The 22,412-nt window shown below is 32.5% G+C and overlaps 4 protein-coding genes across 6 annotated transcripts; 2 read left to right on the forward strand and 2 right to left on the reverse strand.

The window, feature by feature from the left end:
* The first annotated feature begins 1,301 nt into the window (after nucleotides 1–1,301).
* Nucleotides 1,302–4,539, forward strand: LOC100795873 (protein ENHANCED DISEASE RESISTANCE 2-like). The gene is made up of 3 exons (XM_026124633.2): nucleotides 1,302–2,118; nucleotides 2,293–3,244; nucleotides 3,914–4,539. Coding segments are annotated over exons 2-3 (933 nt in total). The 5' UTR covers nucleotides 1,302–2,118; nucleotides 2,293–2,312; the 3' UTR covers nucleotides 3,915–4,539.
* Nucleotides 4,540–5,703: 1,164 nt separating this feature from the next.
* Nucleotides 5,704–10,169, reverse strand: LOC100818954 (RHOMBOID-like protein 13). Of its 3 annotated transcripts, XM_006592083.4 has the most exons (3): nucleotides 7,100–7,426; nucleotides 6,867–6,983; nucleotides 5,704–6,756 (listed from the first exon to the last, which is right to left on the reverse strand). In XM_006592083.4, the coding sequence occupies exons 2-3, from the start codon at nucleotides 6,883–6,885 to the stop codon at nucleotides 5,918–5,920; spliced, it is 858 nt and encodes a 285-aa protein (XP_006592146.1). In that variant the 5' UTR covers nucleotides 6,886–6,983; nucleotides 7,100–7,426; the 3' UTR covers nucleotides 5,704–5,917. The 3 variants fall into 3 exon arrangements, with proteins under 3 accessions (XP_006592146.1, XP_040863330.1, XP_003541163.2); XM_041007396.1 differs by adding an exon at nucleotides 9,966–10,169 and having other exon boundaries at nucleotides 5,704–9,599; XM_003541115.5 differs by having other exon boundaries at nucleotides 6,867–7,426.
* Nucleotides 10,170–11,108: 939 nt separating this feature from the next.
* Nucleotides 11,109–14,451, forward strand: LOC732574 (salt-tolerance protein). The gene is made up of 3 exons (NM_001250253.2): nucleotides 11,109–11,698; nucleotides 12,646–12,945; nucleotides 13,832–14,451. The coding sequence occupies exons 1-3, from the start codon at nucleotides 11,516–11,518 to the stop codon at nucleotides 14,063–14,065; spliced, it is 717 nt and encodes a 238-aa protein (NP_001237182.2). The 5' UTR covers nucleotides 11,109–11,515; the 3' UTR covers nucleotides 14,066–14,451.
* A 1,386-nt stretch (nucleotides 14,452–15,837) lies between these two features.
* Nucleotides 15,838–20,436, reverse strand: LOC100812560 (fructokinase-2). The gene is made up of 5 exons (XM_003541109.4): nucleotides 19,943–20,436; nucleotides 17,594–17,926; nucleotides 16,907–17,023; nucleotides 16,621–16,743; nucleotides 15,838–16,024 (listed from the first exon to the last, which is right to left on the reverse strand). The coding sequence occupies exons 1-5, from the start codon at nucleotides 20,354–20,356 to the stop codon at nucleotides 15,968–15,970; spliced, it is 1,044 nt and encodes a 347-aa protein (XP_003541157.2). The 5' UTR covers nucleotides 20,357–20,436; the 3' UTR covers nucleotides 15,838–15,967.
* Between the last annotated feature and the right edge of the window lie 1,976 nt (nucleotides 20,437–22,412).

Raw genomic sequence — 22,412 nt, forward strand, 5'->3', positions numbered from 1 at the left:
AAGTCACTCTGCTGCCTTGGCTGTTCCTTTACGTCTGCTTCTAGGTGAAAAGGGAGAAGACGGATGGGAGGGAAAGTAAAGGGGATTGAGGGAAGGAATTTTTTGCTTTTTGGTTGATGTGGCACACACCTTAGACGGCATACGTATATTACTGGTATATATCATGTGTATATAGATTTAGATGTCTAAACCCTCTTGGCGTCTTCTAATCTTACTGCCAGTGTGCAACTGTAGATTTTTGTATAATCTAATCAAATAACCTGATTTTCACTTTTGAACCATCTGGATGTGCATGAAAATGCTATCTTGAGTATTTAATATTTGACCTGTTTTTGGATAGATAGATATGTAGAAATTTATTCAAAGTTTGAAAAGCCTTTTAGAAACCAAACTGGAGTAAACTGGAAATACATATGCTGAACAAACAATATACATAAACTTTTTTGAGCAGGTCTGCAGGATGGGATGGAAGAAAATCTAGAAACAATTTTTTTTTTATTTTTTTATCAAATAACAACAGTATCGTATAAAGGTGTTTGGGAAAATTTACACCTGTACCCCTTTTCGTTTTCACAATTCTTCCTCTCCCACCCCTTTCTATGTTCTTCTCTATTTGTTTGTTACGAGAGTTTGAATACATTCCATCCACACAGCCTTCTACGTACTACAGAAGCCTAACTTTGGATCCACCTCCCCTGGTTTTCTTCCCAATATTAATTATTACTGTTCTCAACCATAAGCAACTGACAAAACTTTCATTTTTATACCATTTTTGACATGAACTCAATTGTCGTAATGAAGTATGGAGTTTATAACTTATAATGATGTTATTCGTACTTATTTGTTTGGATATAAACAATAAGTGTTTATGAGAGTTTCGCTATTAGAAATATAGTGTTTTTTTTCCGGTAGAGAAGCTTTCAAAAGCTCTTAAAAGTACTTCTACTTTTGTATTTAAAGAGGCTGCGGAATGAATGTAGGGATATTATAAGTTTTAAATCACTCTCAATGTTGAAAAAGAATAACACTGAGCTGATGAATAGTAAAGGCATGAGAGTCTTCAAAGTCATTTTAATAACCAATATCGTTGTTAACTCACTTATGCTAGCAGCCATACTTTACTAAGAACTTTTGATAAATTTGAATACAAGCACTTATGTATAAGATAAAATAAATTGAGTTTCTCCCATAAGTGAATCAATTCATGGATTTAACTTTTATAAAAGTTTTCATATTTAACTTTTTTAATAATGAGATGTATAAATTAATTCTAATTTATGAGAGACAATTAATTCATTTTATTTTAGTTTTTTCTTTTCCTATAAATAACCTAAATCATATATACAATACATTATATCATGAAAATTGAGAATGAATTTGGGGTGAGGCAACTATAATTTACTGATAAAGGAGGGTGGCAATGTGATTGAGCCAAACCAAAGAAGCCTGCCAGTAGTTTCTTATTTGCAAACGCATTGCTCGTGACAGCATCAAGGATGTCCACTGTTGATCGCATTCTGTGACTTGTGTTGGAAAGAACTCTTAAGTCTTAGGACACAAACAATGTTTTCGAGCAAAGTCAAGGTTAAGCCACATCTATTATTGCTTGTCTTACACGTGCATACTTTCATATTTGCAATAATAATAATAATAATAATAATAATAAAGTGAAAATAAACTTAATAAAAGGTTTTAACATCGAATGCATAAATAGTCTGACATCAAATTGTTCTAGCTTAAATTCAGTTAGAGTTCTAACTTCTAAAATATACACTTTCAGTGTTGTGGGCTCGTACCAAAATGTAAAGGGTTTTAATAATAACAAAAAAAAAGTCTAGTCTATGCCCCTTGGGCGCTAATCGATTATCCTTCGGAGCCAACAACTTAATTTTCCCAAAAATCAAAAATAGAAAGAAAGCAAAAACAAAAAATTAAATAAAAAAAAAAGTTTGCAAAACTTATTAGAAAAAAAAAAGAAAAATAGGAAAGCTTTTCCTGATCTTGATTCCTGGAGCAAACATATCCTAAATTCGCATCACAAAACCCTAATTTCAGATCTCAATTGTGATATAATTAGTTTTTGCGGAGGCTCCTCATTGCTCACAAATCCTCTGCATTGTGCGTGTACAAGTTTGCATGTCTAATTATCTGAATTTGGAATATGCGTACACGTACATAATTCACATTATGCAGTTTTAGATTACTTCTGACATATACATGCATCATCATATTACCTTATATTTGTGTTGTTGCCAATTCTTTTTCGTTAATGTAAGTTTATATTGTGTATAGCTTGGAAACAGTAAAACATTATGGCCGGCCCTGATGATCCAAAGAAATCTGAATGGATAGATAGAATAAAATCTGAAGGATCCATTCCACTCCTTGATCCAGATAACTGTTCAAATGGTTGGGCTTCACCTCCTGGAGCTGCATTCAAGATTAGAGGTCCTGAGTATTTAACAACAAAGGCTAAGATTCCTGCTGGTGATTATCTGCTCAAGCCTCTTGGATTTGATTGGATTAAAAGTTCAGTGAAAATGGGTGAGATATTGAAGCATTCGAATAGCCGGGTTAGGAAGGTCATTGATAATGAGTTTCCAGCTGGTGATAAACCTTTTGTCTGGGCATTCAATATTCAACTCCCAACCAAGGATAACTACAGTGCGGTGGCATATTTTACAAACAAAGAGCCTATTGCTGAGGGGTCACTAATGGACAAGTTCTTGAAAGGTGATGATGCTTTCAGAAACTCAAGGCTTAAGATGATTGCCAACATTGTCAATGGTCCTTGGATTGTGAGAAAAGCGGTTGGAGAGCAAGCGATATGCATAATTGGGCGTGCCCTTTTCTGTAAATACTGTGTGGCAGAGAATTTCATAGAAGTAGATATTGATATTGGATCTTCCATGGTGGCAACTGCTATAGTTCATTTGGCATTTGGTTATGTGACAACTTTGACTGTTGATCTGGCTTTCCTTATTGAGAGCCAAACTGAGTCAGAGCTTCCAGAAAAACTCTTAGGTGCATTCAGATTTTCTAACCTCAATCCTGCTTCAGCTAGACAAATTGACCCATCATCTGTTTTGAGCACTGGTGGTTTACAAAAATCCTTATCTAAAAGATTGTGGAAGTCAATAGGGCAGATTCTTCTTCCTGGTTCTAAAGAGGATGACTCTACTTCTGGTTCACAAAATACTAAAATTGTAGATCACAAAAACAGTTCGACTGACTTCAAGAAATGGTGAGTATTTGGAATATGTGTGATCAACTTTTAGTATGATTGTAGATGCTTTAAAAATTAAACTAACCTTCAAAGTATTCTCTTTAGATTTAGGACTTGTGCTTCTCAATTGCCCACATACCCGCTTTTTTTCTGTTATTGTTTCTCTCAATGAATAGAGGTGGATGGGGAAGTGGTCACTCTGATCAATATCCACGAGAACACAGTTTTATTTGCCTGAGAGTATATTTTAAGTAGTAAATGCAACTATTTTTTAGATGTGCCTCCAACCATTAGTCCATTACTTTCCTCTCTTTTGGTTCAAACATACCTTCTTTGTAAGAGGGGTAAGAGAAGAAAGGGGAAAGAAATGGAAACCAATCCTGTCTCTGAATCACTTATTAATTTTCTTGTATTATGTTAAATATTATGATGTTTCATGGTAAGCTTGTTGCACAAAAACAGTCTGCATTGTGTCTGTGTTACTAATCTTGATTATAGAATTTTGTCTTTCTTTTCTTTCTAAATTTACATCTATGACTGTGACTTCAACTCTGAAGTGAATCACATCAAAAGAGCTTGAGCATAATAAGTTGTGATCAATTGGTTAAAAAAAACGGGTCAATAAGTGGACCTTGACTATATTTTCTCTATGTCATAATCTTTTTTGTATTATGGTTTTGTCTACAGATATACAGGAGGAATTGAAGGGAACGGAAAGTCCATTTCAGGTTGTTATTCTTTTAACAATTCATTTCAACGGTAGAGCTAAAGGCATTCTTCACAAGACTTAATGCCCGTGACTACTAAAATTTAGAATGGCCTTATTTTTTTTTTTTATACCTGGTTATTAACTTATTATTTATATCTTTTATACTAATTTGTTTTTGCGGATTTTACATATGTATAGTTGACAAATTAAAATTTATATGCAAACGCAAATGGCGATACATGCTGTTATCTGGTTATTCCTTGTTTATTGAAATTTAGATTTCCTAAAGTATTTTAGCTATATATTTTCTTTAGCAATTCATTCTGGTAGTTTAATATTTTTACACTTTACAATTCAATTATATTTTACGCCTAAAATCAAGGTGGAACTCTGATATATAGACACACACAGAGGTTCAAGTTGATGCAATTTTTATCCAGTTGAAAGGCAGGGAGATGCCAAGAGGAAGGATAGAGTAACAGAAAAATGTGCAAATTAGCAATCTTATAACACTGGATCGATTATCTGTCAATTACTTATCATTTGATATAACATTCTCTGCTCATATATTCCTCAATTTGAGTTTGAGCATCTTTTATTCCAAGCAGCACCTACCTAAATCACATCTTTCATGTATATGCCTAAATAAATAATCTACCATCTGGAACTTTATTACCTTAGACAATATCCACAATTGATTTGAGCAGCAAAATAACTTTAAACTCTAGAAAAATGTGATTTGATGCCAGATCAATTACTGCTATTTTAGCACCTATTTGTTGACATTGTAAATTAATTCTCACACTTTATAATGAAAATACACATTTTAATGTAAATCCATGATTCAATATTGATTTGAACACATCACAATTACGTTCAATAGTTAAAAATTAATTCTGTTCAAATCAATTCTATCTAATTTCGAGGGAAAAAACAAGTCCTTAATCTCCATATTAGCTTGATACTTTTCTTTAAAGGCAAATCGCAGATTGCCAAGTATCATACCATATTGGGGCTTTCCAAAACTCAATCAGCCAAGACAACTTCATTTAACCATTCAACTAAAACGTCACATACTTGCACACCCGAATAATGAAATTAGTTGATTTTAAAAGTAATGTTTCATTAAAAAAATGCCCTTTATGCAAAACTGTCAAGTTAGATAGGATAATCATAGAAGCTCAATGTGGATGTACGATGGTTTAGAGTAAATACTCAAATTAGTCCTTCAAAGATTCAAAGAGACCTCAAGTTGGTCCTGCTAAAACATCAATTGGGTACCTTAATATTTAAAATTAACATCAATTTAGTTCATCAATATATCTTTGGATACCAGTTTGATTCCTAAATTGAGGCTTGCTTTACACTACGAAAAACCATACTAATATCCAAAATCTTTAGAGAACTTTGGACTACCAATTTGATAATTTATTCAATGATCATCACTTGATATAACATCAACAATAAACTTTGCAAGTAAACAGAAATGCAGTAACCTGTTAATTGACTATATAAAGATGAATATTAAATTCTCCCAATATACAAACTACTCTCCTACCATTCAGGTTGTGTGGTTACAAACAGCAGAAATCAAGAAAAACCAAAGCTATGTATTGTATATCTTAATATGATTGTATTGTCCATGAGCTTTGACAATAATTTCTATTTATCTAGTTTAAGGGTAATAATATATCTTAATATGAAAGTATTGTCCATGAGAGCAATAGATTCAGATTCTAGCACACAAATTAAACAAAAAGGCAAAAAGTAGCAGCAAATTTGCAACGAGCAGTATCACTTCAACAAATGGATATACAACATCAGAGAACATTCATTATCACATAACTAAAGATGCAAACTCTGAAAAGGGATATTGCTAAAGCTTTAAACAAATTCTATATTGGAAGAATTAGAATCACATTGCTATCAATATTGAGTGTGTCAAGGAAACATCTGATATCACAAGATATATCAGTTTAACATTAGACAATTTCAACATTTCCATTTGGCAACGCACTCATCTGCAGTGTTCTGCCACTGTTTGATGCCAAAAACCGCACAGATGGTAGGGAAGGATCTGTAACAGATTCAATCTCAAGAAAGTTTAGGTCAACGGCACCAGATCTCTTCAAACTCAAAACAAAGACAAGCGCAATCCATCCCAACAAGGAAAGTGCCCAGTAATTGCTCATCCCATGAATCAAACCCCATGCTATAGCATATCCAACAACAATGCCCGATAAATGGCCAAGAAAACTCGCCTGAGGAACAATGATCGAAGTGAAAATAAGCGATTCAAACGGCGCAAAACTGATAGGAAGAGAAAGAAAACCAAAGAGATCCAACTTGGAAGATGGTTGCTTCACAGAAAGAATTGTCATCCACCCAAAAACAACACAGGAATACCCAACAGCCGTCACTCGACGAAAATACTCAAGCTTGAACCTTTGAATCAACAAATGATACATTGCAAGAACCAGCACTCCTGATAGAACAACCAACACAAGTGTGTACTGCAAGTAGTACTCAACACCAAGGCCCAAGTGACCAAGCTGCTCTACCACCCCAAGACTCCAAAGTGCACTCATATTAAAAACAAGATGAATAACACTAATATGAGAAAAAGCAGAAGTAATTATCCTCCAATGATGCCCTTCTACAGCGGTCTCATAACTCAGACCCACATGTGAATACCCAATATTTTTCTTCTGTATGTAGAACCAAATCATGCTGCATATTCCTATGATGCAACTTGTGGCAGGTTTTTCCAAGATCTCATAAAACAAAGGCTTCCCCATTTCCCAAAACCCCTTCTTAAATGCTACAATCAAACAACACAACACAGTCAATTCAATCCAACGCTCCCAAATTCAAGGGTTTCTTCTTCTTTTTTTCAATTTTTAGGAAATCTTAGAAATTAACGATACCCACCAAATGAAAAAGTGCGCATGCGTCACCAAGCACAGAACAGAAACTTTTCTCAAGGGATTGCACGAGAACAAAGCCAGAAAGGTAGTGTCTGTAACTTGAGGGAGTTCATGAACAACGCTGAAGAAGTTCAATTCAATTGTATGAAATAATAATTGTGGGGTTCTATTCAGATTCAATAAAAGGGTTTTGTGAAGAGATCAACGAAGAATCGGGGATGAGAAGAATGCTCTCACCTTGATTGAGGTACTAGAGACGATTCGAGTGTTTGGATGAATGCTCGCCTGCGTTTTCTGAAGCATATGCATATTTTAACTGCCTATCATTTTGTCAAATTAATGATCTTAAATTACATGATATGATGGTAGGTGCCTTTTTTATTTTTATATAAAAATTATGCCTAGAAAATATATTGTTTTTATAATTTGCTGGTTTTAAAAAAATATTTACTTAGTTTCTCAAAAGAAAAAACAAAATTATAATTGGACACTTAATATGTCAATTAACACTTAATGAGAGAAAAAAATGAAAAAAATATGTATTATGATTTGACATGGAGATAAAGATAGAGAAAAAAAAAGTATTTGTTAAGTGTTTAAAAAGATAGATGTTCATATATCATTATTTAAAGAAATATATTTGTTTAGCCATAGATATTATTTACTATGTTTTTCCTTGTTTTACAGGTAAAAAAGACATCAAAATTTTATTTTATTTTTATTGTTAAAATACAGAATTTTATAACATTTTTATTTCACATGCGATAATTATTATAGTCAAGCTTTTAACCATATAGAGTGATCGTCTTTACAATATCTACCAATAGAAAACATTATATTTTAATTATAGTGCATTAAAACTTTTGTTTAAAATTCAATTATGTAATTTGAGCCGTCTAAAAAAAAACAATTAAGTAATTTGTGCTATTATGTTTCTACTTGTATTGAAGCTTTTATTGCAATGGAAGTGATATAAGTTTGTTTTTGTCAAAAGTAGAACTTTATTCAGAGAAGTTATTATTATTTTAGTGAATTTTTACTTCAACGAATTAGTCTCCTATTATTATAATGGAATCTTTAATGTACACTAAAAAATGTTATTTTCCATTGAACACTATTTTTTTTTGTTTTAAATACAAGTACAAAATAATTTAGACAATGAAACATTTTTAAGTAAAATGTCATTTTAGTTCTTCAAAGATTAAAAAAAAAACAATCAAGTTGACTAGTCCTTAAAAAATGAATTTCGACAAATGCATCCCTAAAATAATAGTTTGTTGACGAAATTAATCCTCATGCAAACTTATGTTACTAAATGATACTAGAAAATATGATACAATAAATGTCTCAGTGGAGGTCCATTTTACATTAAATTTTGAACAAAGATTATTTTAGTCCTTTAAAAAGTTGGGACGTTAGGTTAAGTTGACATCTGAAAGATGTAAAGAGTAAGATTAGATTTAAAAAAAAAAAAACAAAAAAGACAGGAAAAGAATGACAAATTTCTCACTTTACTGCCAAACACCCTTACTTCATCATCACCAGGATCCCTTATCTTTCACACAACCAGAAACATATCCTCCGTAACTTCAATGCTTAGTTAATTTTGGGTGCAACAAAACAACCAACCTTAACACATTCATTTCCTCTATGGTTTAACCACTCAATTAAGCGTATCAAAGCAATCAAATTAATCCATTTAATTGCTTTTACCCAGAAAAATGTTGATTATTGTATTAAGGACATTGGTTAAGAAAAAAAATAAAAATATTTTTATTGAAAGTCAGAAAATTACCCTATCTATGAGTTTTATTATGTTCTTGTACTAGTTGTCCCTTCCTAATGCGAAATTCCGAAGTTCGTCCCATCAAATTGTCCAACAGTTTAGATGCAAATTCTGATGATTACTCCCTTCAACTAACACCCAACTTATTGCAACATATTTTGGTACGCAAGACAGGCATTTGTGAACAGTTACCATTTCAATTTGGAAAGAAACAATGGTAGCATCAAGGAGAAGTTGAAAAAGTCAGTGAAAGAGGTGAATGAAGCTGCCATGAGAATTTTTTTGGGCATGAGTCAAAGGGTGTACAAGAGAAGGCTTGGAATAAGGGCCTATAGGGTTACTATGACTTTACCTTCTACTTTTCTTGTTACCATAAGATGTTTTATGCCATGGTTGAACAAAAGGGAAATTATGAAGTGTAACAACCATTTAAGTATCAAGTGGACTTATAAGTTGTAATGGTTGCTTTGAATTAGGAAAAATATAATTGGCATGCTTGTGAATAAATTCTCCAGATATAATGAACTCCTTTATTGAGAAACTACACTTCCTATAACGAACACACCTTAAACGAGTGTTCAACATCCAAAATCCTTTACTAATAACAGTGCTTATTTATCTCTTTTGCAGGGAAAATTCCATATGGAAAAACTACCTCTATGCTCAAGACTTTGGGAAATTCCAATTACCTCAAATGTGTCTATCTTTGTGTGGAAAGTTATACGGGACAAAATCCAAACCAGAGGCAAACTTAAGAAAAGACAAATCAAGTTACAAGCGGAAGACTATTCTTGTGCTCTCTGCCATGGGGAGGAGGAAACGATTCAACACCTTTTGTTCACATGTCCTTTTGCATCAACTATATGGAATCGGTGCTATGCTTGGTTGAACATCAAAAGGGTGCAGCATTGTGATCCACAAAAGCACTTTACGCAGCATGACACTGTGTACCTATCAAGAAAGAAAAATATCAAATGGAGGACAACATGGTGTGCAGTGGTATATATGGGTTCGTCCAAATTATCTGCCATTCAGAGAAGGAAAATTGGATATCGAGCAGGTAGGAAGTCTGTTTTGTTGTATATCAGAGTAGGTAGGCATTTTTTTTTCTTAATTATCATCTTATCATCGAAAATGATTTTGAATCATTCAATTGAAAAATAAATAAAATTTGATCAAGAATTGTTTATGTAAAGATCGAATAAAATATTGTTCAAATAATTTAAATTTAATTTCAGCCTATTTAATCACATGTGTGTGTCTAATTACTCACAAGAATAAGCGAAGATAAAACATGAATATTATTGGAACAAATACCTCTAGAAAGCTGTTGTTCTTCGTCTTTCTGCTCTTCCAGACTTTGTTTTGGGTACTTCTTATACCCCATTTTTTTGCATATTAATATTATAATATCATATTTTGTTGCCCGGCCAAAAAAAAAAATAATCCGAAATCCACGTTTTTGCAAGAGATTAGTTAAATTTGTAAAATAACAAAGGAGCAACTATTAGTTGCAACGCGCATTCGTAGCTACACGCAACAAACTTTTCTTTTAAGACAGCACCACAGATCTAAACACATAACAAACGTCATAATGTATGTATTTGGTATATCAAATAAATTAGTTTTAATTTATATATAATATATAATGTACTAGTATTTGGCTAAACAACTTAATTAAATATTTATTAAAAAAATGCTTATCATAATGTAAGTATTTCTATAAGTCGTTTATATAATAAAATAAAACAAAAATAGTTAAATCAAGCTCCTGTTTTGGTTGGAAGTGCGACAAAAATACCAAGAAATATTTGAAAGTCAAGACAAGAGACTAGCTGAACCACACGCTATTTTTTACACCAACCCAACTCCATATGTGTTTGACTTAAGGATGAGATTAATGATTTATTATCCACCAAAATTCAAATAGATGGGTATTCACCAAATGTGGCCGTAAATAATTTTCAACAAAATTATTTAATTAGGTGGTAAAACATTTTAAAAGATGCATATTTTATACTAAACTGCTTTTAAATATTATTTATTTATAAGAAATATATATGGCGAAAACTTACATATTTTAACAACTTTAATGCATGTGCCTTATATAAGATATTTTTTTCTGCCATTTTTTTTTCTTTTTTGTGTAAACATTTTTAAAAATAAAATTGGTTTGGTTTCCATTATTCTTGTGCTCAAGTGAAACAATAACATTAAGAGGGGTTAACCTCTATTAAGTTGATGCACAATTTCATTATAAAAAATAATTTGTCTTGATTAGAATTGATAAGATGCATTCCCTTTGTTCATTTTACAGATGCGCAAAAATAAAGAAATTGATTGCAGTAGTCGTAGTCGTAGTCGGCAGCTCTAGGACACGGACCACACATGAGAATATCTAAAACGAGAAATTGACGCATTCGATGTGGTACTTCCACAGCCACAAGCATGGCAAGTTGACCCCACTCTTCCTTATTCTGATACGTAGGATCTTTCACCCTTTCACCAATTGCACCCTCCTCCAGTCACTTCCTTTTCCATGGCCCAAACACTTTCTCCCTCCATTTATTACCTACCACTGTCACTATGAATGCTCTCTTTTGTTTTTCACCTTCTTTTTTTTTTTTGTGTGTTCATCTTCAACTTCATCCTAACCTTTTACACATCATATTTTCGGCTTAGAACAACCAAAAGCAAGTTCACATTGTCTTGTCTTTTCGGGTAGTGGCTGTAGAGGAAACACTCCTGTTTTGTGCGCATATTGATATTGGAATAGTCTTTCTCTGAACCCCATTTTTGCAAAAAGGAAGAAAGAGAAAGAGAGAGAGAGAGAGAGAGAAGAGATATACACTGCCAAGAAGAAGAACATGAAAATTCAGTGCGATGTGTGTGAGAAAGCCCCGGCAACCGTGATTTGCTGCGCAGATGAGGCAGCTTTGTGTGCCAAATGTGACGTTGAAGTTCATGCTGCAAACAAGCTTGCAAGCAAGCACCAGAGGCTTCTCCTTCAATCTTTATCTAACAAGCTTCCCAGATGTGACATATGTCAAGTACACTCCCTTCACTCTATGTCCATCTTCTAGTTTTATGATATTATCACATATTCTTTTACAAATTGTTGTGCTTGGATGAATGGATCGTTTAATTCTGCCAATTTTTTTCCCTCTCAATAGATGTCAGTATGTGTGTTTCAAATGAGAAACAACAAGGATATCTAAGAGTGTAGTTATAATTTATAGCCCTGGCTATTATTTCAATATTAAACATAGAGATGTGTAGCACAGGACGCCAGATCTATTAAATGAATCTGTTTGACATGTATGGTTATGCTTTTAATGGACCAGTCAGGAGGTTGTTTAAGAAAACTTCATAGCAGATCAGTCTAAGGATTGTAGAATTTGATTCCATAATCCTTCTAGTTAGTTAATATTGTCTTAATTCATATGATATTTCTTTATGCTTCTTGAAGCCTCAAATTTCTGATGTTTTAAAGCACTAAGTTTATGAAAAGAGCTAACTGATTACTGATCATTAAAATTGTCTGACATATGTCATATAAGCTTGTGACAGGAACATGTTAGGGAATACTGTACTATTTTACCAAAACTTCATTGATCTTTGATTATTTCTGTTGGGTATCCCAAATTGACTAATGATATATTCATATCATCAAATGATGTGAGATCTCCAACACACCCCTTCATTATGAGGACGGGATGTCTCAAGCATGAAGTTTGCAGAACTCAACATATGTAGTTGGTTCGATAACAGCCTGAGTGGCCCAATGAGCGGCCCAGTGATCCCAAGAATAACTACTACTACTACTAGGATAGGCTATGTTATCTAGATTTCTGTTATTCTAATTTCAATTTGATCTATTTAAACATAGAGTTTTTTGTTTTGTCTTTTGAATATTTATAAATCAAGTAGAGTATATGATGTGATACCTGTGTTGAACATGGATATTAACCTTCTCCTATATGTAATGTAACTGTAGGATAAGCCAGCTTTCATATTTTGTGTTGAGGACAGAGCACTCTTCTGTAAAGACTGTGATGAACCTATTCATTTAGCCAGTAGCCTTTCTGCAAACCACCAGCGCTTCCTTGCTACTGGTATCCGGGTGGCTTTGGGTTCTAATTGCACCAAAGGCAATGAAAAAGGTCACGTGGAACCATCTAAACCAAAAGCACAAGAAGTTCCTGCGAAAATTCCTTCTCAGCAAGTGCCTAGCTTCACATCCTCTTGGGCAGTTGATGACTTGTTGGAATTAACAGACTTTGAATCACCAGACAAAGTAAGGCAGTTTTGTTTCATAATTCTAGTTGCATATATTAGCTAAAAAATTAGAGTGATTTTGATAAAGGAACCTAGTATGGTTATGATGGACCATTTTGTTTTGTTGCCACCAAAAATATCCATTTTGAAATAGCATACAACAGCCAATCATCACGGAACATGTGAATATCATAAAATAGGCTTATTAGGGCTTGAATCTGTGAACACAATTATTTTATCTGGAAAACATTATGTATATTCTTCAGAACATAACCCCCTTTAATGAAATTGACAAGACATGTCATTAAATGATATTATACAATGACATAAAAAATAGACACCCGTGAAAATGCATCAAGGAATTGAGTTTGAAGTTATTTTTTCAGGACCATGTTTGGTAACTGGTATGTAACTAACCTCTCAACCAGCTGCTGGTCTGATACAAGTCCGAAAGAAAAAATATGCACACATATTTTTGTTTGTTAGTGTGATGGATGAAGACTGACCAAAGCTGTTATTTTTTAATTGATAACTAATTGAGAGACTACTCCCACATTACAGTATAATGGTATAAATGTTTCCTTTGTACATGATCAAGCACTAAATTCTATATGTAAAAAAAGATCCTTAAAGGAAGAGGCTAGTTCTTTTAATTTAATAATTAGCAACTAGCAGGTAGGTTAACTTCCTGTTCGATGTATTACATTCTGGCTCTTGATTCTGTTTCATTTGACTTTCAATGTTTTTAAACACTACTTTGTATCATATTTGCACCATATTTTGTTGAGGGCTATGGTAAGGAGATTTTTATCCCGGCACTTGTGAATTGTTAACCAGTCACTTAATTATGATGTTCCTCATGTGCCTTTTTAAAACGTCTGGAACTGTTTTTTTTTTTTTTTCAGGTTCAGAAGCAATCCCTTGAGTTTGGAGAACTTGAATGGCTAGCAGATGTAGGCCTTTTTGGTGAACAGTTTCCTCATGAAGCTTTAGCGGCGGCTGAAGTTCCTCAGCTTCCAATGACTAGCAGTGTTGGCTCACACAAAGCCCCCAAATCCTTGTTGTCTTACAAAAAGCCTAGGATTGAAGTCCTAGATGAAGATGATGATGAGCACTTCACCGTACCAGATCTCGGATAAAGCACATGGTCATGTAAACAATTGCCTGAATCAGTAGGCAGTAGGTTGACGAGTTGTATATGCATACTAGGTGCAGATGTTAATGAACTCTTCAATGTGCCTGGTCTAGCTGAAGCTCAGGACCATGAGGACTATTGCATGAATCTGTAGATTGATGAGCTGTATATGCATACTTCTCTTAGGACAGTAAGTAATGAAGTATGTTAACTAGCTTGTGGAGTTGATAAATATCTCATTTTAGGAGCTATGAATGGTTTGATTTTTAGAATATAGCATAAATTAAACCTTAGGGGATTAAATTTTCCTTGCTCTTTGTGATCATCACTGTTTACATCCTATAGGTGCTCACACCACACAACAATCCACGTGAACTTGAATGGTTAATTATGTATGCTTGTGTTGAAGATCATTTTGGCCTAATAGCTACGATGAGGCACGCGCCACTACTTGTAGTTATTTCGTCGTTTCAGAACCTAACAGCAACTAACTTCGCGACCAATCAATTCTCTTGTTCCACTCCTGAGAAACATGGATAAAAAGCAGAGATCCAGCAACAGAATGCTTAAGGTATCACTTGGTATGTTGTTCCCCTGCTCTAGGCAGTTTTGGTATGTGACATGCAAAATTCAACTTGATGGTGATTTTATCCATAAGAATCGAAAGAATTCGGATATTAAGAATTTTATAACAATTCCCGTTCATTATTTAATCAATTGAGTTAAACTCCTGGTAGCTTTAGTTTTCATTGGCTTTCATATTTTGCAAACAAATACGCTAGGGATTAAAAATCCTCACCAAGGTTTCTTACATGAATTTTTTTGCAGAAAAAAGGGTGAAAAATTATTAGTCACGAGACAAAAAATCAATATGAAGCTCAATTAGAGACTGTCAAAACAGATGCTTCAATATTTGGATCAATATGTCCTGGAATCACCTATCATCAAATTTTAAATGCTGAAAAGAAAAGGATCACTTTTTTTAATACAAGAAAGAGCACTGTAGTTACTTTGTATTCAAAATCCTTTGATATCAATTCACGACAAGTTTGCACTTTTACAAATTAAGTCGTAATAACTATCAAACACTTTGACCTTGTCTCTTCAAAACCTTAAGGGCTAAAGACATTTCTTATCTAGAAAACAAAATTTTCTCTCAATTTTTATTTTTGAAAATGGTCAGAAGATTATCTAGATAGATTGTTCAAATATTTTTCTCCAAAAATTGAAATATCCCTATTAATTCCCTTAAAAACCTAAATAAATAAATAATTGAGTTCATCGTGGTTGACACAAATTCAATTGAGATTACTCATAATGATAACCAAATTCTCTTTCCAAAAGTCAAACTTCTTAAAACTACTCGTTCAAAATTGAAATCAAATGAAGTTTTATGATTTTGAACCAACACTCTATTTTTTCTAAAATATGCCAAAATCACTTGTCAATGTCAAGCTATTGATTAGGAAATGAGAAAAAAATCCTATTTTTGTCCTTACAAAGCCAATTTTTTTATTTCTCTTCTTTAATATTTAGTTTTTTAATCTTTTAGTTTTTATAAAAGTAATATTGAATGATAAATCAATAACTAAAAATATTGTAGACCTTTATAAAAAAAAACGGCATTTTCCGAGTTAGTGATTAAGTGAGCTTTATTTGTAAATGTATTTAAAATGTATTTGTTGAGTTATTGATACCCTCCCAAGTTCACAAATGTCAAAGAAATTACTTATCTTTTTTTAATTATAAGTAGGTTTAAAGGCAACTACACGGACATAACCTCTCCAACTTTTTATTCATTTATTTTACAGAGGGTTGGGGTATTGCTATACACCACGAACCAATTTCGTGAAATTTATTTATTTTTGGTAAGAAGAAGGGACAAGGCTCAATTCCGTGAAATTTATCATAAAATAAGACATCTGCTGTTCCCGGCTTCACGCACATGCTCCTTTATCTTTTCCTGTCAATTAAAAAAAATGAAGAGAAATCCACTTTTTATTAATATTCCTGCTCATTAAATAAAAGGAAGTAAAAACAGTTTTTGCTTTTAAAATATATTGTATCTTTTTTTATAAAATATTTGGGAAATAATGTAAAAAGAAACATTTCTCTTATCAGTGTATCAGACCAAACTAACCACTAGAGTATATCAGACAGTCTGTTTCAACTATTACTTTAACTGGTTGAATCAATCAATTACACAAAACTTTGGTTGATTCAATCTTTATAAAAATAAAAATCACATAATAAAGAAAAAATTTTATAATAAAAAGACAAAACAGTTCAAGTATCGAAGAAGGCGCAATTGTGGGCTGACCTGATAAGGACTAAATTTTTCATTCAACCAACAATCTCAAAATTTGAAAGAAATCATTATGCAAAACCCCAAATCATATGATATTACCGTTAATGCAGAATACGGTAAAAATAAAACAAAGAAAACCAAGAAACAAAATCCATCTTAAGTTGACAGCAAGCAAGTCCAACACAAAAGTGAAAAGGATGAAGATATATATAAAATGAAAACCAAAAGCTACAAGCACTAAATTTCTATGCCTCTTTGATCAGCTTGAGGGCATCAGCCTCTGTGGGAAGAGCAGGAATTGCTCCCTTTTTAGTAGTTGTAATTGCCCCACACGCATTTGTAAACTTGAGTACTTCCCTTAACCTTGCTTCATCCTGCAGTTAGCAACATGTGAAAATAAGTCCATCATATGAAAAACGATTAGAAAAAGGCTTTACAAAACAATACACTTAGAAATGGTTAACAATTTCCAAACTTCTCATTTTAAACGAGGCAGCTAATGTGAAGGTTTATGCAGGGCGTAGTTAAAGCACTAACTTCAAGTATGGATTGATCATCGACAATCTTGCTTAATAGTGCACCAACAAAGGAATCACCAGCGCCAGTTGTGTCAACTGTGTTGACATGAAAAGCCTCCACTGATCCACGGAAATTCTGGTTTGTGCAAAAAAAGAACAATTATTGCAAATAGAAAAGGAGTGATCAGCCATTTGACATACTTTGCAGAACATAACCTTTTAATTTGGGTAAAATGAAAATATCATACTGAGAACATGACAGCAATAAAATCCAAATGCAGAAAGGAAAGTATATTCATAAATGAAGCAAGTCATGTTATTTGCTAACAGAAGTTGATTGGGGCCACAAGGCACAGCATATGGATGAATATATCATATAGGAACATACAGATGAAAAAAATGATATGTGATAGCAATACGACTATTGGAGTACAAGTCTGAAATGAAGTCTCACATCTTATAAGAATAGGAAGATTAAATATCATATAAGAGAAGATAAGACCCATAAACCCAAGCCTTAAAGTTTTGGGTTAAAATGTGATATTAAGTTCACTTATGATGACACTTGGGACCAAGGAGGTAGTGCCTAAAATCCATTGACACCTAACCAAACTAGGACATAAAATTTGAATAATGGATATAATATACAACAAAGTTTGGAAAGTAAAAAAAGGATATGTAAATTGAAAGAGTAGAGTGTTTTTACCTTGGTATAGTACCTAGAACCATGTTCTCCAAGAGTGACAAGAAGCAACTTTAAATTGGGATGCCACAGGGAGAGAGCCGATGCATCATCAATTTTGTCACTTCCAGTTAGGAATTCCAGTTCCACATCACTGACCTTGATCACATCAGCCTTGTCCCATATGCTAAGTATTTGCTGCCGTGCTTCCTCGGCCGAGGGCCACAAGGGTAGCCGCAAGTTTGGGTCATAAGAGAGCAAGCACCCTGCTTCCCTGGCAACTTCCATTGCCTTCAAGTGTGCTGATCTGCATGGCTCCACGATCAAGCTTATCGATCCATAATGGAATACTTTTGCCTGCTCACAATTCAAGTTTCACATTCAATCACCAACAATATATATAAATCACTTTTACACTATCATGCAATCACTCACAAATTATCATTTGTGATAGAGAAAAAACACTATTGCATTGAACATTTTCATCCAATCATAACCCATCATGCATAATCAATTTGTTGACTTTTATAATAATTACCTTAAAAATTATAAAAACAATGATTTGTGATTGGAATTGAGAGTATAAAATTGTTCTAGGCCATTAGTGTATAACTATTAAGCTCTTTATGATAAATTTGTCAACTTTCATGATAATTCTTTTAATAGTCATCTATAACATCATTTCTGATTGCTTTACCTTCTAAACTCAATAAAATATCACCAAATCCACTACCAAGAGTAATTTTTGGATGCGGTTTTTCTTTTTTGGAATACTGATGGGGTTATTCTTAGTACTTCAGAATTTCAACCACATTGATTAAAAACAAAATACTTTGTTGATGAATTTCATTACCGTACCCTGCATGGCAAAAGGCCGGCAAATTATTCATTTTTTTTTAATTATGCACGTGCTTGCAAGGCTGTAAAATATAAATGGTGGTCCTTCATTTGCAACTCAGAAAAAAACTACAAATAAACAAACAGTGAACTGTCTCCCATTCATGATTCGCTGATAACCCTGACGGTCTCTATCATCCTCCAGATTCAAGTTATTTATGGGAATAAAAATAAAACCCGGAATTTTGGTCACACGAGACCAACAAACAAATAATGCAACACAATATGATAAAATGATAGTAATTAACAATGCAGCACATATCCCTATCCATAAATATTTTCAAAAATTAAGGACACGTTTGTTATATATCGAAAATCACTTTCCCACGTCATACATGATTCAATGCTAATATTAAATTTATACTGGCATCTCAATTATTTTCAATAATTTACAATTAATTCCATCAAAATTAGTTTTATTTCACTTTAATAAAGTCAAGTAGTAAACCGGCGCGTGAGAAAGACAACATCAACAAGTCAAAGTGTCTGTTTGGACAGAAGGTTTGCAAATTACTTTTGAGTCAAACATACATTTACAGAAGTATCATTATCTTAACTTTTATTTTCAACTTACATTTATAGAACCGTAAGTATAGCATTTCCAACTTAAATTCAAACAAACACAAAGTAGATGACAACGTGAAGAGCTTCGTTAGTATTCCCACCTCGACCTAGGGCGCGTGAGAAACCGGTATTTAAAATAAAATTAAGAAAATTGTGATAAATATCCATAAAATAAGTTTTACTTTTTATTTTTATACTTTAGGTCCTGCATATATACTGGTTCTAATTTTTATGCATATAATATACTCTTTCGTTCCTACAATTTTATATTTTAGAGATTACAACATAAAAGATTATACAATTACGGAAATTAAACGAATAATTAAACCTAAAATAAAATAAAACTGAAAGTTTCTCATTTTTTAAGTACGTTTGAAGAAAAGAAAAGAAAAAGTGTATCCAATTTGTGGAAGTGAGACCAACATTTATCTGTATAAGTGATTTAATATTTAGCATCTCTGGGATTCCATTTTAATTTGGACATGCAGTCATAATTGAAGACATTATTTTATCTCAGAAGTCAAAATGAAACAATCCAGTGGAAGAAGAATGATTTGACTGTTAAATAAGAAATATTAGATTATACAAAGAAAAAAAAATGTGGAAGTGGGACTGGAGCCGCATTTTCCACATCGATGAAGTTGCAACCAAAACAGGGAAAAACACGTGAGACACGTCGTCACGTGACATGGTATGATTGCGAGTTAGAAGAAAAGAAAAAAAATAACGTTGTGCGTTTGTTGTCGAGGTATCCTAGATCCACTCGTGGACCCCACCTACCTGAAGCTGACTCAGCATAATCCATTTACCTTAAGCCCATCATTTCCACACGCGTGAAACACAAACACTAACTAAGAAAGGAAGAAAAAAGGAGAAGAACTGAAAGTTGAGAATTGAGATAGATTTGCTTACGGATCTGATGAGTTCGAGATTGAGATCTTCGGGCGTGAGGAGCATGTCGGCACTGGGGTTTCTGTAGAACATGAACTCACGCTCCCCGTCGGCGCGTAGGGTCACGAACGCCAGCGCGGTGCGCGCGCCCTTTTCGAAGTTGATCCCGTCGGATCGCACGTCGTTCTCCTTCAGGATTCCGGCCAGCATGTGCCCGAACTCGTCGTCGCCGAGCTTCCCGACGAACGCCGCTTTGCCGCCGAGTCTCGCGACGGCGATGGCAACGTTGGCGGGGGCGCCGCCGGGGGCCTTGAGGAATCCCGGAGCCTCCGCGAGGGACACGCCGGAGACGGTGGGAACGAAGTCGATGAGCATCTCGCCGAAGCTCACGATGAGGCCGTTGCCGGTGGGAGGAAGAGCATTAGTGGAAGCCATGGTTTTTGTGTTTGAATTGCAGAGATAGAAGAAGAATGCTGAAGATGAGAGACTGAGTTTGGGTGCTGAAATGGTAGATATATAGGGTGTGAGAAAAAAAAAAGTTTAAGTATTAAGATAATAAATTGAGTAAATAGTTGTTTTTATCCTTAAAATAGAGGGTTAAATTTATCCTTTTGAAAATGAAAAAAAAAAAACCATAAATTTATTCATTCATTACTTTATATCACCCATTAATGAAGAGCTTATTTAACACATTAAAAACTAATTTGTCAACTATCTCTATACTCATATTTTTTTATTATTTATCTAAAATATAATTTAATCTTCATATTTATTTTTTTAATTGTTATAAGTATATCATTACAATAAATACCTAAAAAAGATAAAAACAAATATAAGTGAAAATAAACATAATATTGATTAATAAGCATAATTTATCTATTATTATTAATCAATATTGTATTTATTATTATGTTTGTTCCCCACTTATGTTTGTTGTCTTTATTACTTAAGTGTTTATGGTGATGTTATGCGTGCAACAATTAAAAAAAAGAATGTGAAGATTAAATCATATTTTTTTATTAATAGTCATTTTTATCTCTAAACGTGTAAAGCGCTAACAAATTCATCCTTAGATGTGTCAGGACCAAAGTTAATGGTCAAATGAATTTGTTACATTTTCAGTGACTAGAATTTGAATTTTTATCTTTTTTATATAATTTTATTGGACACAAAAATAATTATTTATCCTAAGAAAATCAATCAATTTAATTTTAAATCCTCATTGATTCTTAATATAAAATAAATTATGTTAAAAAATATATTTATATTGTATGATAAAGATTAGTTACTTTTATATCAATATCTAAGAAAAAAAATTATCAATTAAATCATGTCATTAATCTTCAAATTTTGGCAATAATAACTAATAAGTGATTGGTCTTTATCTTTTTTAATTCGTTTTTGGTATATTTTATCTTTTTTAATTCAAATCTCTGCTACTTATTTAGTACACCGTGGATAAAAACAAACAAGTCAGTGGATAAATACTGAAAATATAATTTATTTAATTTTTATCAATTATTTTTTAAATTTAACAGTTATGCATTATTAAAGTAAAAATATTTGCATTGTTAACCAATTAGATATTCATTTTTGTATATTTTTAAAATAATTATTAAAAAATCAACAAATTCAAATACATTGTAGTTATTTTATGATTAGGCCACAATTTGCATTTTCAGGGGCATATTTTCTGATTGTCTAAGATATGTGTATATTTTTTTTTACAAGATAAGTATATTATTTTGAGTAAATGAAAATAATTCTATTCAAAATATGATTCCTCTGTGTGACTTTTTACAAGATAAGTATATATATATATATATATATATATATATATATATATATTTTACAATTATAAGTATATTATTTTTTTACAAGATAATTTATGATTCCTTTGTGTGACTTTTTTTAACTAAACCTTCCCGCTTTAATTAATAAGTACATTATTCTTCTTAAAATGAATAATACAAATAAGCATATTATTCATTTTAAAGTTTCTGAATGTGTTTGTAAAACACGACCTTATCCTTTTTTATTATAAAGAATGTTATCATTAATCTAGTAACCTATCTTTATTCGTTTCTTACCCTCATAGTAATAATAAAATAAAATAAAAAATTATTCCTTTCTTTTTCGAATGTAGAACGATTAATCAATAAAGATATTATATTTATACTTAAAATGTAAGTGAAGAATGATAATGTCTCATCAATTAATTAATGATAAGAATAAGTAAAATATAAATAAATGAAAACATTTAATTATTTGTTTCTTATGCACAAGTTTCATTTTTCAGAGGCACTCATGTCCAAGAGATAACTAGTGATATGTGCAAAAAATAATTAATTGTAGTTAATGGACATCACACACAGAATTTGTAGACAAAAATGATTTGGGTTCAATATTTATAAAATACATTTTTAGGAAAGAACAAAAAATTTAAATATGATTAAATTTTAGATTAAAAATTAATTTCATAATCGATCTA

This window comes from Glycine max, chromosome 12 (genome assembly GCF_000004515.6).
Source record: "Glycine max cultivar Williams 82 chromosome 12, Glycine_max_v4.0, whole genome shotgun sequence".
Classification (NCBI taxonomy): Eukaryota; Viridiplantae; Streptophyta; class Magnoliopsida; order Fabales; family Fabaceae; genus Glycine; species Glycine max.